The sequence below is a fragment of the Ranitomeya variabilis genome, chromosome 3, assembly GCF_051348905.1.
Source record: "Ranitomeya variabilis isolate aRanVar5 chromosome 3, aRanVar5.hap1, whole genome shotgun sequence".
Taxonomy (NCBI): domain Eukaryota; kingdom Metazoa; phylum Chordata; class Amphibia; order Anura; family Dendrobatidae; genus Ranitomeya; species Ranitomeya variabilis.
In genome coordinates, this window is record NC_135234.1 from 68,954,652 (window position 1) to 68,969,849 (window position 15,198).

At 42.7% G+C, this 15,198-nt stretch overlaps 1 protein-coding gene across 2 annotated transcripts in view; it reads left to right on the forward strand.

Annotated features, from left to right (window-relative positions):
- EPHA6 (EPH receptor A6) overlaps positions 1–15,198 on the forward strand; it is a 1,167,010-nt gene that overhangs the window by 917,549 nt on the left and 234,263 nt on the right. For both annotated transcript variants that reach the window (XM_077294107.1, XM_077294108.1), the window contains one exon: positions 13,146–13,331. In XM_077294107.1, the coding sequence (XP_077150222.1) occupies positions 13,146–13,331 (186 nt within the window). The remainder of the gene's footprint in view (positions 1–13,145; positions 13,332–15,198) is intronic.

The window sequence follows — 15,198 nt, forward strand, 5'->3', positions numbered from 1 at the left end:
GACTTACATGGCACTTAGCACTTTACTTATAGATCTTGCAGTGGTAGGCGGCCACATGGTTTGTGTCCATTTTGCTTTTCCTCGCTGAGCATGATATATGTCTTTGATGTATTTTTTATGTAACCAATTATCTAATTTATTATTTATGGTAATAAATTTATATTTATCTTTTTCACCATTTTTGGACGTGTACTTCATTTTTTCTGGTTAGATTGCACAGAGAATATCTTCTGATTTTGATTACCTATCCTGTCATCAATATAATAGTCGAGTAGCAACCCTTTAAATAGGATCTGATGTGTAGTAACTGTCAGAGGCCACTACACAGTTGTTGAAGCTTTACTGTTCAGCTCTTCAACTGCTAATATGTGGCTACAACTGGTACAAAAGCCAGCTGATCTGATCTAGATGACCTATTCTATGGATATGGAGTGCCCCCACTGCCGCAGGGCCGAGGGGTACCCGGTACCGGGCCTCTGAGTCTCTGTTCTGGGGTTGTCACGGTGGCTAGACCCGGTCCGTGACCCTGCTGAGGGGCGTCCAGTGAAAGGTGGTGGTAAATGGTGGTGATATTGCGGTGCAGTGTAGGTCGTAGTAAATAACGAGGACACCAGGTTGCAGTCTCTTTACCTCTTTACTGAAGGTTTTAGAGTCCTCAGTCCAGAGCGCTGTCAACAGGGCTGTTTGAGACCGGCCGGTCCAAAGGCACATCAGGAGTTCTCTTTACAGGTGGGAATCAGTGCCTACCTTCTAGTGCTGGGTGTTGTAGTCCTTCCCTGCTGAGCTCCCGGGATAGTCCTCACAACTGATTCTGTCTGTCTCTGATGTTCGTTCTCTCCGTCCCCCAGGTGATATGGTAGGACGCACCTGTATGACGGGGTAGGCCTGGAGTTCTTCCGGGACCCTAGAGTCGCCCCTCTCCCACAGCTGCCTCCGTTGTCTGCTTAGGTGATTTGTGTGAGACAGCCAACCTATAATTGGCTGTCCGGCCGTGGTTTGCAGTGTACTTAGAGTCTCTTACTTGCTCGGCGTTCCGGCCACCGACTGTTTGCGCCTCAGAAGGATGTTGCCTCGGTCTAACAGCACGACTCCTTCTGGTCCTAATGCCTCTTTTCTGTATTCCTGTTGTTCACTGGTTAGTTCTGCTCTTAGGAGTCTGCCAGGATCCCATCCCTGACAGGTCCTCTCACTAGCTCTTCCCAGTTACTTCTCTCCCTGTCTTCCTGTCCAACCCCCAGTTTTACCAGAGTGTGAGGAGTGGCCTACTAGATAGGACCACCCCCCCCTGGTGGCCGGAGTGTGAAGTGTAGTGTGAGTGTTACCTGGTCAGAGAAACTCCTTTAATGCAATCAGACGTAACATCACTCCCCTTAGTGGCAGAGCGACATTACTGCAACGACCAGGACTCTGGGGCGCTGCACTTAGGTCATCAATATAATAATTGCGGAGCGACCCTTTGAATAGGAGCTGATCTGCAGTACTTGGCAGTGACCGCTACACTTTAAATGGAGCTGGAGTTTAGCTCCATTCAATGTGTTTATGTCGGAGCCCCTGGAGCTGATAACAGCTGATCGGTATGAGTGCTGGGTGTTAGATGCACACCAATCTGATATTGATGACCTATCCTATGGATAATCATCAATATTATGTGCCTGAAAAACTTGAACGATTGCTATTAATGGCCTCCATCTGGTTAGGTATGCCATTGTAAAACAGCTCATTTCTGCACCGCTGTGTTTCGGTTGGACATCAGCGTCTATTAATGTCTTGCAGCTTGATACCACAGCTATGTGGAGTACTTCTAGCTGGAATTAATATGTTCTCATAACTGGAAAAGTAATCTTGTGTTATACCCCAGCATCACCACTGCGGAGAAGTGGCCGCACTAATGTGCTAGCTCATCTAAAAATCTATTACACAAAATGTATTTTAGATGCAAGATAATTTTATGAGCATTACTTAATTTTTATTCACAATACCCCATCCACATCATACACTGATTACCTAACTAATTCTGTTTTCTGCTGCGCGGCGCTAATGGGTGCAACTCCCTCACATACTGTAGCACAAGACGTGAGCTTATTACATCATTACACCACGAGACCCTGATTAAGTCTCTCGTATTATTAGAATGTGCCTGGCCAACATAAAAAAAATGTTTAGTGCAGACGATTTTCCGCACTAATGATAATCGACTACAGCTATAATTTAGGTAAACTCAATGCGCGCACAGCTCACTTTCTACAACTATAAAGCATCTAATCTGTACCAATAAGTAGAAAGCAAAATATAATGCTAAAATACTGTGTCAGCGTCCCTACCCTAGACTGAATGGATACAGTAAAACAGGTGATATAAAAATAAAAATCAGTTTTGATAGATGACATAATGGGCAGGTAATAGTAGGGAAGAACTTCAATTTGGTAAATTGTTTTTCCCATTGAGTTATGTGCTATAATGTGAATCAGTCCTTGTGTTTACGTGCCATCTTTTTAACCACACGTCAAACTAAACTTGATGGTCTTTCTGAATATAACAGGGAGAAACCAGCTCCACCCATGTTATCGGGAACAATGATTATATGATTTGCACCAATTTAGTGGAAATAAAAAGTTGGACTTTCCTTTTTTCTTCCCATTTTTTAAAAAGAGGCAAAAACAGACCAGGTTATATGAAAGCACCGGACTACCATCAGTCAGGTCATCTGCCACCTCTGTAACAAATCTTGACAATTTTCTTTTCATTAAGTGCACATCACCACCCAAAATATCTTACCTCTCATGATGACCTTCAATTTAAAGCTACTAGTACAGGCCTATAGCTTCCTGCGAGGTCTTTGGACCCACAGAGTAAAATTCAGGTACAGGATCTGCTATTATTCTAATCCACATGAACCTAACCAATCAGTTATAATAAGACTATAGCATGGCCAGGAGTGTACTAATAAAACTTAACCTTTAATGGGTATATTAAAAACAAAAGCCAATATATACCTCAGACATACACACATACATTTTTCCAAAGTGCAAGTGCTCATGATTAACAGTGCTCTATTTAAAAAATGGTTGGATCTCACCCATACACGTTCTTGTTCACTCCCTTCTCAGATTTGTGGATGGCGGGAGGAGGAGGGGAAATGTAAGAGTGGAATATTCCCTATATTTCTCTTTGTCGTGCCCCTGCTTTGCTCCCGCCCTGACAAGGGTAGTACCCAAGTGTGGACCTATTTAAGGGTAGCCCATATGAACCATGTCGCCTCCTCCCGCCATCCATTCCCTTCATGGTTGGACAGATCTGCACTTTGGAAAAATGTATGTTTTACCCTTGTAGGACATTTTTTTTTTTTTAGTTATACAGCTGAAGTCTCATTTCTCCAGACAAGACAATATTGCATCCGACAGTTCGGTATTTTTCATCACATAGAAATAAGTCAGTATAGCAAACCCACAGGCGGCTTGTAAATTTACCGGGCTGCAACAATGTAAGAAACTCTGTCTTTTCTTTCCAACAAATAGTTCATATAAAAAACACAGCCACTATCTACCAGATTCACAGCGTACAAGGAGATGGAAGCAAAGCCTCCCTGTGATCCCAAGCATAATGGAGAAACTTCACTGGACACGGGCGCCTGTTCTATCACTTTTTGACAAGATCCTCTTGCTTCACTTCCCAACAACTTTGAATACAATTCAGAACATAGTAAGGAACCATCTACAACCAGAAAAAGGTTTTGGGAAGGTTCTTAAATCCATCCAACTATATGAATTCAAAAGTTTCAATACACTAAAGTATTCTTACCACTGCTCCATCATACTCTGTAAGTGTATTGAAGGTTTTGAATTCATATATTTTTAATATATCTTTGCATAGAATTAGAAACATGGAAAACATTTATATGAAGTAGTGATACAGGAAAGATATATATCTTTGTACCGTGTTAGCCAGTAGATAGAAAATTATTTAGACATTAGAGTCCTCAGTGGTTGATACCTTTTAATGGCTAACTGAAAAGTTGGTAACAAATTTCAAGCTTTCGAGACTACGCAGAACCCTTCATCAGGCAAAGATTAAATCAAGTTCTGAAGAATCACATATTTATGCATAACACTGCACTCTCACGTCTACTACTACTACTTCATAGAAAATGATTTAGACGTGGTTGATGCCTTTTAATGACTAACTGAAAAGATGGAAACAAATTGCAAGTTTTCGAGACTACGCAGGTCCCTTCTGGTCTGGTTCTATATTGTGATGACCCCAGAAGGTCTGAAGACCAAAGAGAAAATAGAATGGACCTACCGGTAGGGAAACATTTTTGTATCTCCGGTCATGGCATCATGGACATATAATTACTTGTTTTAAAAGGTAATTTCAAATCTCAGAAAGACAGTAGAGTCTATGAGTATAAACTCATGACGACCTTTGACACACTTAGTGCAGGAATGAATGTTTTGCATCGATTTATGTCTTTTTACATCAGTTAAGGAATTTGCTCTTCAGACCTTCTGGGGTCATCACAACATAGAAACAGACCAGAAGGGACCTGCGTATTCTCGAAAGCTTGCAATTTGTTACCATCTTTTCAGTTAGTCATTAAAAGGTATCAACCACTGAGGACTCTAACATCTAAAACATTTTCTATGAAGTAGTGAGAAATTTGTGGATGTCTCCTCTTCTTTTATATGCAAATTGCCTCTTCAGAGAAAAAGAGGACTTAACTCTATAGCGCCACCTGTTGGAAGTAGCGATCCTACAAGTTACAATCAACCCTCTAACGAGTCGTGCAATATGACTTAGGATAAAAGACAAATCAGTATCTCAATTCGCAGACACGGTGTTTTGGGCTGTTGGCCCTCGTCAGTGCGAAGCATGAGAACTGATTTGGCTAGGTGAGAGGCTCTGGACTGGGGTCTAAGGGGCAACTATTCTCCTTATGGAGAGTGACATACTAGCTCTGGCCTGTCAAGGTAAGGAGGCTTATTCGCCGTGCAATGCTCCTCTGGGATATATAATATGCAAATTGCCTCTTCAGAGAAAAAGAGGACTTAAACTCTATAGCGCCACCTGTCGCCACCTTCTTTTAATATGTATGTTTTCATTATTTAACAGTCAACAAGAGACAAAAAAAATCACTGTATGCTGCGTAGTAGCACCACTTCAGCTATTCAATAAAAAAATGCTGGAATGGTGCTTTAAAAATGATGACATATCATATTTACATTATTATTATTATTATTATTATTTTATTATTATTATTTTAAGCACAGGGTCACTACAGAAAAAAATCACCAAATCACCAAAGTTATTATCTTATGTCAAATGCTCTACTCAACCCATGATATTATTTTAAATATCACTGTAATATTCAGAAAAGGTTAGGCTTCTGCATAAATGAGATGAGCATGCAGAGAAACATTAGCGTAAACCCAGTAATGTTGATCTAAGGGGAAATCACACTGGAATTACCGGTGCCAGGGAATTGTGTTTGTCATTATGAAATATTACATGTAATACCGCACAAATATTCCTGGTGTATTTCTGTCGTGAAAATTAGGATGCCTTGTAAAAATTGTATTTAAAATGTCTGGAAATATTATCATGTCATAATTTTCAGGAAATGCTCAGGGAAAATAATTTAAAAATGTAATATGGGCAAGATGGCAGGAGTACTATGAATAAAGTCAAAATTTGAGCTTTTTTTATATAATTTTATATTTTTTTCTCCTGTTACTAAGCAGTGTAGAAAGAGAATAAAAAATGTATGAGGATTTGGTAATATTTCCATTCTAACATCCGCCATATTGGAGCTCCGTTCTACTGCACTGCTTTTAAATCATCAAAAGGTTCTCTTTCAGTTATAGTTTGTCCGATAGATACTCAGGGGAGTTCAACTCTTGTAATCTTATTCCTTCAAGCCCCCGGGGCGATTTTCGTTTTTTTGTTTTCGTTTTTTCCTTCCCTTCTTCCAAGTTTCATACGTTTTTTATTTTTCCAGCCAGATAAGGACTTATTTTTGGCGGACTGAGTTGTACTGTCATGACAACCTATCGGCACCCGCGATAACGTGATGGGCTCGCCAGTGGATAATATTTGTGTGTTAAATGTTTCAGTGATTCACAGCAGCATGTAACTGGTTAACAGTTAGTTAGAGGCACTTAATGGCTGATGAAACTAGCCATCAAGTGCGGAGAAAGATGCAGGCTCCAAGTGTGAGCCCGTATCAAAGGCAGGGACTCGGCCGATTACTTACATGAAGAAGGGGTTAATATATTACCTGATATGCAGCTATATTTTGGCAATGTGAATTTGGCCTTAAATTTACCTCTTAATTATCCATTTCTTTTTTAAACTAAAAAAGATGCATAAAAAAATTGCTCTCAAAGGTGACCACTTCAGGAAGACGATTGGTAGCGTTTCATGAAATGGCTTCACCTGGGAAAACGTGATGTCTGCACCAGTTTAAAAAAAAAAACACTGTGGAAATATTCTAGACAATGGGATACTAGCAGATTTCAACAATCTATAACTAACTAAATATAATGTTAGTATTCTTAGCATGAAGTGTTATCTGATTATCACCTTCACCAACCCGCTGATCAATTGCTTGTATAAACTCTTAGAATATTTATTTGATTTTTGTTCCTTTAGGACTGTAGTTTTCTCACTTGAGTAGAAGGTTCCACTAGTATGTCTTTTCACAAGCATTTGATTTATTTTTTTATATTTCAAACTAAATGTTGCTGATATGACTGAACACTCATTCAGAGCATCTTATGCTAAGAACAACAGTTGAGCTCTATTGATACATTCCCAAGAATTAGGTTCAATGCAGACTTTTTCACAGAAAATGAAAATTCTGCATAAACAAGTGGTGATCATGTAGCTTTCACACTGTGACGATATTCGGTAAGGGAGAGGGGCCTCAAACTGTCCCTGGAGCTGGGATTCTAAATAACCCTGTCCTGGAGGTACTCTTGAAGGTAAAGAGGCCTGGGTCTCCAAGCTTGCTATGCTCCTGCTAAACCCTAATCTGTCTCCTCCCCCACCCCATGAGTCATGTGACAGAAATGTAAGATAAACAATACACAAAGAGAAAACAGGGATAACAGAAAACTTCTATCATTCAAAAGCACAAACCAACAATAGGGAGGAGGATAGGGGCAGGGAGCAATAAACTAAATGGGAATAGGGACCAGGAGATAAACATACACATACTACAGCAAATTACAGATATCTACTACAACAACCACTTAGCTTTAGCACTCAGCATAGGAAGATGAATCTTTCACCAGCAGGGACTAAATGCCCAGAGCCAGTATATATAGATTGAGTAAGTGATATGCAGTTGCAGCTGAGAACAACCATGCTGCCTGGTCTCAGCCAGCATGAAAAGAGTCCTTAACCCTTTCAGCACCGAAGGAAAGGCAGTCCATTTAAAATAGGACATGAATCACACCATCTCTAAAAAAGAGTGCGATGCAGTAGCTGATGTGACCGTCTAACTCCAGGTCTCCCAGGGATTAGAATTGCTGACATCTCATCTAATTAGTTAGTGCTGTTTTCTGCTGGAGATTTTTCTCATTCAAATCATGCATGTGTAAATATCTAAGATTCATACCAAAATTACCAGCAAAACCAAAATTAAAGGTTAATAATAATCGTTATTAGGGTTGAGCGACTTTTGCTTTTTTAGGATGGAGTTGGGTTTTGTGAAACCCGACCTTCTCAAAAGTCGGATCATGTGAAATCGGCCGATTCTACTGTAAAGTCGGGTTCCGGTCCCGGAACATGAAACCCAATGCAAGTCAATGTGCATTCATATCTCTCTCTCTCTCTCTCTCTCTCTCTCTCTCTCTCTCTCTCCTCCGTGCATATATTGTATTTGACTCCGGAAATCACTGCAGCCCAAACGGTAATATGGCTCTATGACGCCGTAGAAACCGGGCCGGAACCTATGTCATCACGCTGCCCACAATTAATTGGCTGAAAAAATGGCGGGGAAGGCGTCATTCAAAACGCGACTTTGGCGCCAAGATCGCGTACCGCATGGCCGACCCCACGCTGGGATCGGGTCGGGTTTCATGAGACGCCGACTTTGCCAAAAGTCGGCGACTTATGAAAATGACCGATCCGTTTCGCTCAACCCTAATCGTTATCAGTAGGGTTGAGCGAAACGGATTGGTCATTTTCATAAGTCGCCGACTTTTGGCAAAGTCGGCGTCTCATGAAACCCGACCCGATCCCAGCGTGGGGTCGGCCATGCGGTACGCGATCTTGGCGCCAAAGTCGCGTTTTGAATGACGCCTTCCCCGCCATTTTTTCACCCAATTAATTGTGGGCAGCGTGATGACATAGGTTCCGGCCCGGTTTCTACGGCGTCATAGAGCCATATTACCGTTTGGGCTGCAGTGATTTCCGGAGTCAAATACAATATATGCACGGAGGAGAGAGAGAGAGAGAGAGAGAGAGAGAGGAGAGAGAGAGAGAGAGAGAGATTGGGTTTCGTGTTCCGGGACCGGAACCCGACTTTACAGTAGAATCGGCCGATTTCACACGATCCGACTTTTGAGAAGGTCGGGTTTCACAAAACCCAACTCGATCCTAAAAAAGCAAAAGTCGCTCAACCCTAGTTATCAGTATATAAGAGATGCTCTGTAAGATAACAAAATGTTTCACTTTAGGCACCAAGAAAAATAAATTTAGAAAAATGCATGGTGCCTATAGTGAAACATTGTATTGGCAGTGTCCTTATGTGGGTCTGCATGACTGCTTCTGGTGTCGGGAGCTACATTTCATTGATGGTGTACGAGGATGGCCCGGGGCCATATTCATGGCCGAACACTCTGGTACATCAGTGCCTGGGTCTCCCAATGCATGAAAACATTGTCCATTACTTCGTGTACCTGTGGCTCCATTATCTGTGCCGTCAGGGTCACCTTTGTTTTGCCGTGGGTTCCCAACAGTCAGTGTAATAAAGATTGAGACACAGTCCTTTTCAACTTTCAAATAAACAACTTTACTGTTAGCTTTACACAGCACATCCAGATTCTTCACAACATTTACAACAGAATTCACATTACACATCTCATCTTCTTTCCCTGCACCTTCCTTCCTGTCAAAGAACACATACCATGGTCGGACCGTGCCGCACAGTTCCTCAGTGTCCTCCCAATTCAGCTCTGCTACGGTTAGGCCTTCCTTAGTCTGCTTCGCCATCTAGTTGCCACCTGGCGAGTGACCTGCCCTTCAGTACTGTGCTTCAGTTTCAGGCTTGCTGCTTCTGGAAGCTCCCCCTCAACTGTTTTGCCCCGGTACTGAGGGCATCCGCCCAAGCTATGAGCTGCCACATTCTAGGGCTATGTGTGCCCCCCAATACTGTCTTGTCTTTCTCCTTTCCTGCTGCTTTACTGGCCTCTGCTGTTCTGGCCCAATGCTGTGGATGGCTGGGCTCTTTCTCTTAATAAAAGAATGTTGCATGGTAGCTGCTATTATCCTGGGCACTTAAGCATGTGTGGACTTTTCGGGTGCCCGGGCCCTTCTGTCTATAATCAGGAAGTCCTCCCTGTCTTAACTGCAGCTGACCCTTCCTATCATAGCTATGCACATTAGTGTACCCCATCTAGTGTCCAAACTCCAATACTACACTTTCCCTATTTAAGAAGTACAAGCAATATAACATTATAAACATTAGACACATAGCAGCAATAATAACTTTATCACAGGACAAGGGGGTGGAATATTACATGTACCCCACATCCCCTACAATGGTATCATCAATTCACAAATGCACTGCTCAATATTGAAAGAGAAGATGCTACCATCACTCCGTGCCCTTGGTAGGCGTGCAGTTTTCCAACATGATCGAAAAGACACATCTGTCGCATTTCTGAAGAAGATTATGGTGAAATTGATTCAGTGACCAAGTGTCTCCTGATCTGAACCCAGCTAAACACCTATGGGGAATTCTGAAGAGACAAGTTGACCATCACTCTCCATTCTGCATCCAGGGCCTTAAAGTAGGTTGTTTTGAAGAATGGAAAAAGAAAGCTGTCACAATATGTCACCAATGTTGTAACAACTCTGCTGGCATCACTGCATGGCCTCCCATCCCCCACCTGCTTTACACTCAAACTCACTTACTTCTCTGGGCCTTGTGACTTCTCTCTGCTGCCAGCTCCATGCTGTGTGCCTCTTGTCTGCTGTTTGCTCTGTGCATGCTCTGTCTGTGTGCATAGGGGGGCGGCGCCGGCAACTCCTGTTTCTTATAGAGACTGTGTGCACCTTGCTAAGGTGTCCTTGGCCAATCGCCATGAGGCTTCCTGTATTTAAGACATCCCCACCCATTGGTGGGGGCCTGTGCAACTTACTCCCTCAGTCAGTTCTTAGCTGCTGAGGTGCCAGGCCCTGTCTCGCTTACTCTCATGTCCGCCACCCAGGAGAGCGTTGTACCCTGGTCTGTTTTCTGTGTAGCCACCCAGCGGGGCTTCGTACCCTGGCCTATGTCCGCCACCCAGAGGGGCGTCGTACCCTGGCTTGTGTCCATGTCTCTATGTCTCTGTGCCTAGTCTCGTTCCTGACTCTGTCTTAGTCTAGTCCCGTTCCTGTGTCCGTTTATATCCCTGTCTTGGTTTGCTTTTTCTGCTGTGAGTACTCTGTGCCTTGCTTTGCTCCTTGCTCTGCATTCTGTGATCTTGCCCTGCACTCTGTGTTTTTCCTCTGCTCTCAGCTCTGCACTCTGTGGCTTTGCTCTGTACTCTGACTTTGCTGTGCAGTCTGTGGCCCTGCTCTGCGGCTCCACTCAGCTCTCGCTCTGCGGCTTCGCTTCTTGTGGTTCTGCTTTGCTCCGCTCCTTGCAGTTCTACTTGGCTCCACCTCCAGCTCTTGGCTCCGCCTCCTGCATTTCTGCACTTGGCTCCACCTCCAGCTCTTGGCTCCGCCTCCTGCGTTTCTGCACTTGGCTCTGCCTCCTGCTCTTGGCTCCGCCTCTTGCGTTTCTGCACTTGGCTCCACCTCCAGCTCTTGGCTCCGCCTCCTGTGTTTCTGCACTTGGCTCCACCTCCTGTTCTTGGCTCCGCCTCCTGCGTTTCTGTTCTTGGCTCTAGCTCCTGTGCTTTCGCTCTGCATCCGCTCTTGCAGTCTTTCTCTACCTATTATTTAGTCCTCCTGTCTGAACAGGTTCTTACCTGTTCTACATACCTGCCTGCAGACCGGTCCCTACCGGTTTTTCCAGTGTACCAGTCTTTTCCACCTGTCCTTCCAGAAAGCCAGCCGTACCTGCCTGCCTACCAGAGAGCCAGCCATGTCCGCCTGCCAGTGTCTCTGTTGTACCCGTCTGCCTACCTGTGTCCCAGCTGTGCCCGCCTGTCTGCCAGAGTGCCAGCCGTGCCCACTTGCCTGTCTATGTTCCGTTCCCCGGTGGGATCAGCATCCACAGCCAGACACCACCCTGGAGTGGTACCTGGTAGCTTCCTATTGCACAAGTCTGACCTCACCATTGGAGGCTCCAGCGAACACCTAGGAAGCTACTTAGTTACGCCCCTTCCAGGGAAGTTTGGTCTGTGGTCCAGTGGGGCCGCACCCCCGCACACCTGTGCCTACCAGACTGGGCGCGAGCGTGACAAATGTGTTCATTCTATGTCTAGAAGACTTTGTGCTGTTGTAGACAGTGTACCTGGGTGGGCTCCCCAGAATACAGTGAAACTGTGAACAAGGAAAAAGGCCTAACACCAAGTTTGCCAGATGAACTTTTTACTAACCAACTTGGATAAACGCTCTTCCAGTAACAAGAGAAATAGCCCAAACAGATTCACATACACCCAGTCAATCTTGGCAAGGTCCACAGTGCTGCACAACTCAGTAAACTCAGGTGTAGTCACTACGTTGCTATAATTTACCAAAGAGCTCACTCACATGAGTGTATGACACGGCGAGTGCTATGAGATCAAACATCACATAGCACTCGGCCCAGTGTTATTCTATGAGCCACTCTCAGATCTGCGATTATTTTATACTGCCGAATTGGATTGCACACACCCATACAAGTCTATGGGTATGTGAAACATCAGACTGGACTTGGATGTCATCCCAGTGCAGTGCGATTATGGCTGATGTCGACAATGGAGGAGATGGAGAAATTACTTTGTGTGTGATTCCAGCGTAACAGTACCCCCCGCCTAATACGATAGCTGAGAAGTTTATTAAAGATATAGGAGTAATCAATTGGATGTCAAAGATGATCTATTGGTGGTGCAGCATACCAGTTCACAAACTTAACAAAAAATCTCCCTTTGCTCCCACCTCCACCTATGAAATGTTCAATATGGAGTTGTGAACACTTTCCCACAGCTGTGGTCCTTTTATATATGATTAGCTCCGAGATCTGAGTATTTTGGCCACTGACACAATCCGGTGCCTATAACTGCCTAACGAAGTTTTGCACCATACTATGTTTGTGTACACGCTAGCCAGCACTCCCACCATGATCACTGCGGTGGTCCTGAACTCAGGACTTACCAACCTGGTTCTGTAATGATGCGAAATTACGTCTGTCCGACCGACTGGTCGAGAGGAAAGTAGGGATTCACCAACCGATGTGTGATACCACCGCTAAGTTGTGGGATGGCCCTCTAAGTGCGTCACTGGTGCCGGCTCCCGGGGCTTTCATCTACGCTGCTTACTCCAAATAAGGGAAGCAGCGGTTCCTGTGGCTGGTGGTTAGTACTGCAAGCTACTAGTGTTCTCAATGTCAATACAGTGCATGGCATATACTGTATATTTGGAATATGTTTAGAACAACCACAATGCTGAGTTCTTTCAAAAACTGTGTGCTTCAAGAACTGATGGTTTGATGCTGTTTTGGATACAAAGGGTGCTCACACCAAATATTGATTTGATCCAGATTTCTAATTAGTTAATATTTACTTTGCATTTTATTAATTGCTAAAAATAAACTATTAACGCTTCTATATTAGAAAGCATTACTGTTTTGCAGCATTGTATCCACATCTGCCTAAAACATTTGCACATTACTGTGTATATAATAGATAAATATCTATAATATATTTGGTTTTTTTTAAATTGTATCCTGTACACGTAGCATACGCAATGTTTGTGGTATCTGTATTAATACAAAGTTATCATTTTAGGGGAGTTTGGAGAGGTATGCAGCGGAAGATTGAAGACGCCTGCAAAGAAAGAAATCCCTGTGGCTATTAAAACTTTAAAAGGAGGTTACATGGACAGGCAGCGACGAGATTTTCTCCGAGAAGCCAGTATCATGGGACAATTTGATCATCCAAATATCATCCGGCTCGAAGGTGTCGTTACAAAAAGTAAGTTTTCTTTTCCTTTTGTTGTGGTGCTAATGTCAAACTTCAATTTTCGGGCAGAAGATCTGCTAAATTGGTCATCTATTACCAGCAAAGAAGCAGGTTACAGTATCACAGAGCACTGCTTAACTATCTTTTCAGTTTCTACTACATACAGTATATGTTTGATCTTGTCCATTTGCAAAAAATACTTTTAGATGTGTTATATTATGTATTGTAGAGAAAAAATGGCATAACATTTATAGTGTTTATAATAAAAATAACACCATGGTAGTGGATGGCAAACTTCTTTGTTTGGAAACAGTCGTTTCGCACCAATCAGATGCTTCTTCCTGGTTCCAAGTACTGCCCAGGTAGCACACCTGTTATTTCACTGGTCGGGGGAAAACCACACCCATCCATATGAAAAGCAATAGTACGAAAAAAATAAAAATATGGCTTGCAAACAGGTGTGCTACCTGGGCAGTACTTGGGACCAGGAAGAAGCGCCTGCTCAGTTCGAAACGGCTGAAAGAAGTATGCCATCCTCTACCATGCTGTTATTTTTATTTACTTGAGACAAAGAAGGGGTCTGGCTTGGATATTAAGATGAGTTAGCCAGCAAGCCTCTTCACACATGGCTATGACGATGCGTGGAAACAGGAATAATTTCATGAAAGTGCATTAAAAAAATATTTTAAATAACCTAAACCAACTTAACCTCTTCTTGACACCCACCATCCAAGTACTACTTCACATACAGTGGATGCCTGCTGTGTTATACAGTCCAGCATCATCTCTAATGGCAGAGATAGGGGTGGGGGGTATATTTACTTGCCTATCAATAAACTGCGATGTGATTGTGGTGTTCCAATAGTGTTCCCAATGCAGCCAGGGGCCTACTAAAGGCCCGCGTCACAGCTAGGCTCATGGGTACATTGACAACGTGTTGCAATGCTACATTGTACAGCGGTAAAGAAGCACTTTCATCAAAATTTTTATCCACTTAACATTTTGCAGTCATCATATTATATAGCATTGTGCACTTACAATTGCTCATTTTGCCTTTCTACCCAGATAATTATCCTCTATTCCATTAAGTCTATGACATCTCATGAATAAAAACTAACTAACTGCATCCTTTTAAGCTCTCTATAGAAGCAGCAGGTCAATTTTCCCTGTATGAGCCATCACTGAAGACCCTGGCAGTGGGAGGAGGGAGCAGCTGGGTCAGGAGTTGAAGAGGAGAATGAATTTTGTAGGGACAAGAAACTTCCTGTTTCTACATAGAGCAGAGAAAAGAGAATAAATAACTAAGTAGAAAGGCAAAATAAGCAATTGTAAGTACACAGTGCTATATAATATGATGATTGCAATATATTAGGAGGAAAAAGTGTGATGGGAGTGTTTCTTTAAAGTCCCCTAAAGCGTCAAATCTGAAAAACAATTTAATTTAGCACCACTTTAATTGTACTGGCCTGCAAAATTAAGGTTTCGGTAATTTTTACTGCACAATGAATGCTGTGAAAATGCATCCCAAAAACAATATTGGAAATGCATATTTTTCACCATGTGACCTCACACTTTTTTTTTCTTTTTTTTTTAAGTACTTTGTATGGTATAGTAAACAGTGTCATTCAAAACTGCAACTCATCAAGCAAAAAAACAAAAGAAAAACATCCCCTATATGGCTGTGTTGAGTGAAAAATTAAAAAGTTATGGCTCTTGGAATTTGACAATGTCAGCTGGAAATTCTCTTTATTTGCATCTATATATGAGATAATCTATATACAGTGTTTTATGACTTTTACCCCATCAATAGCAGCAATTTCCCAACTAGCACGTGGCGGATAATGATCGTCTTAGTAAACATTAATAATATATTATTATC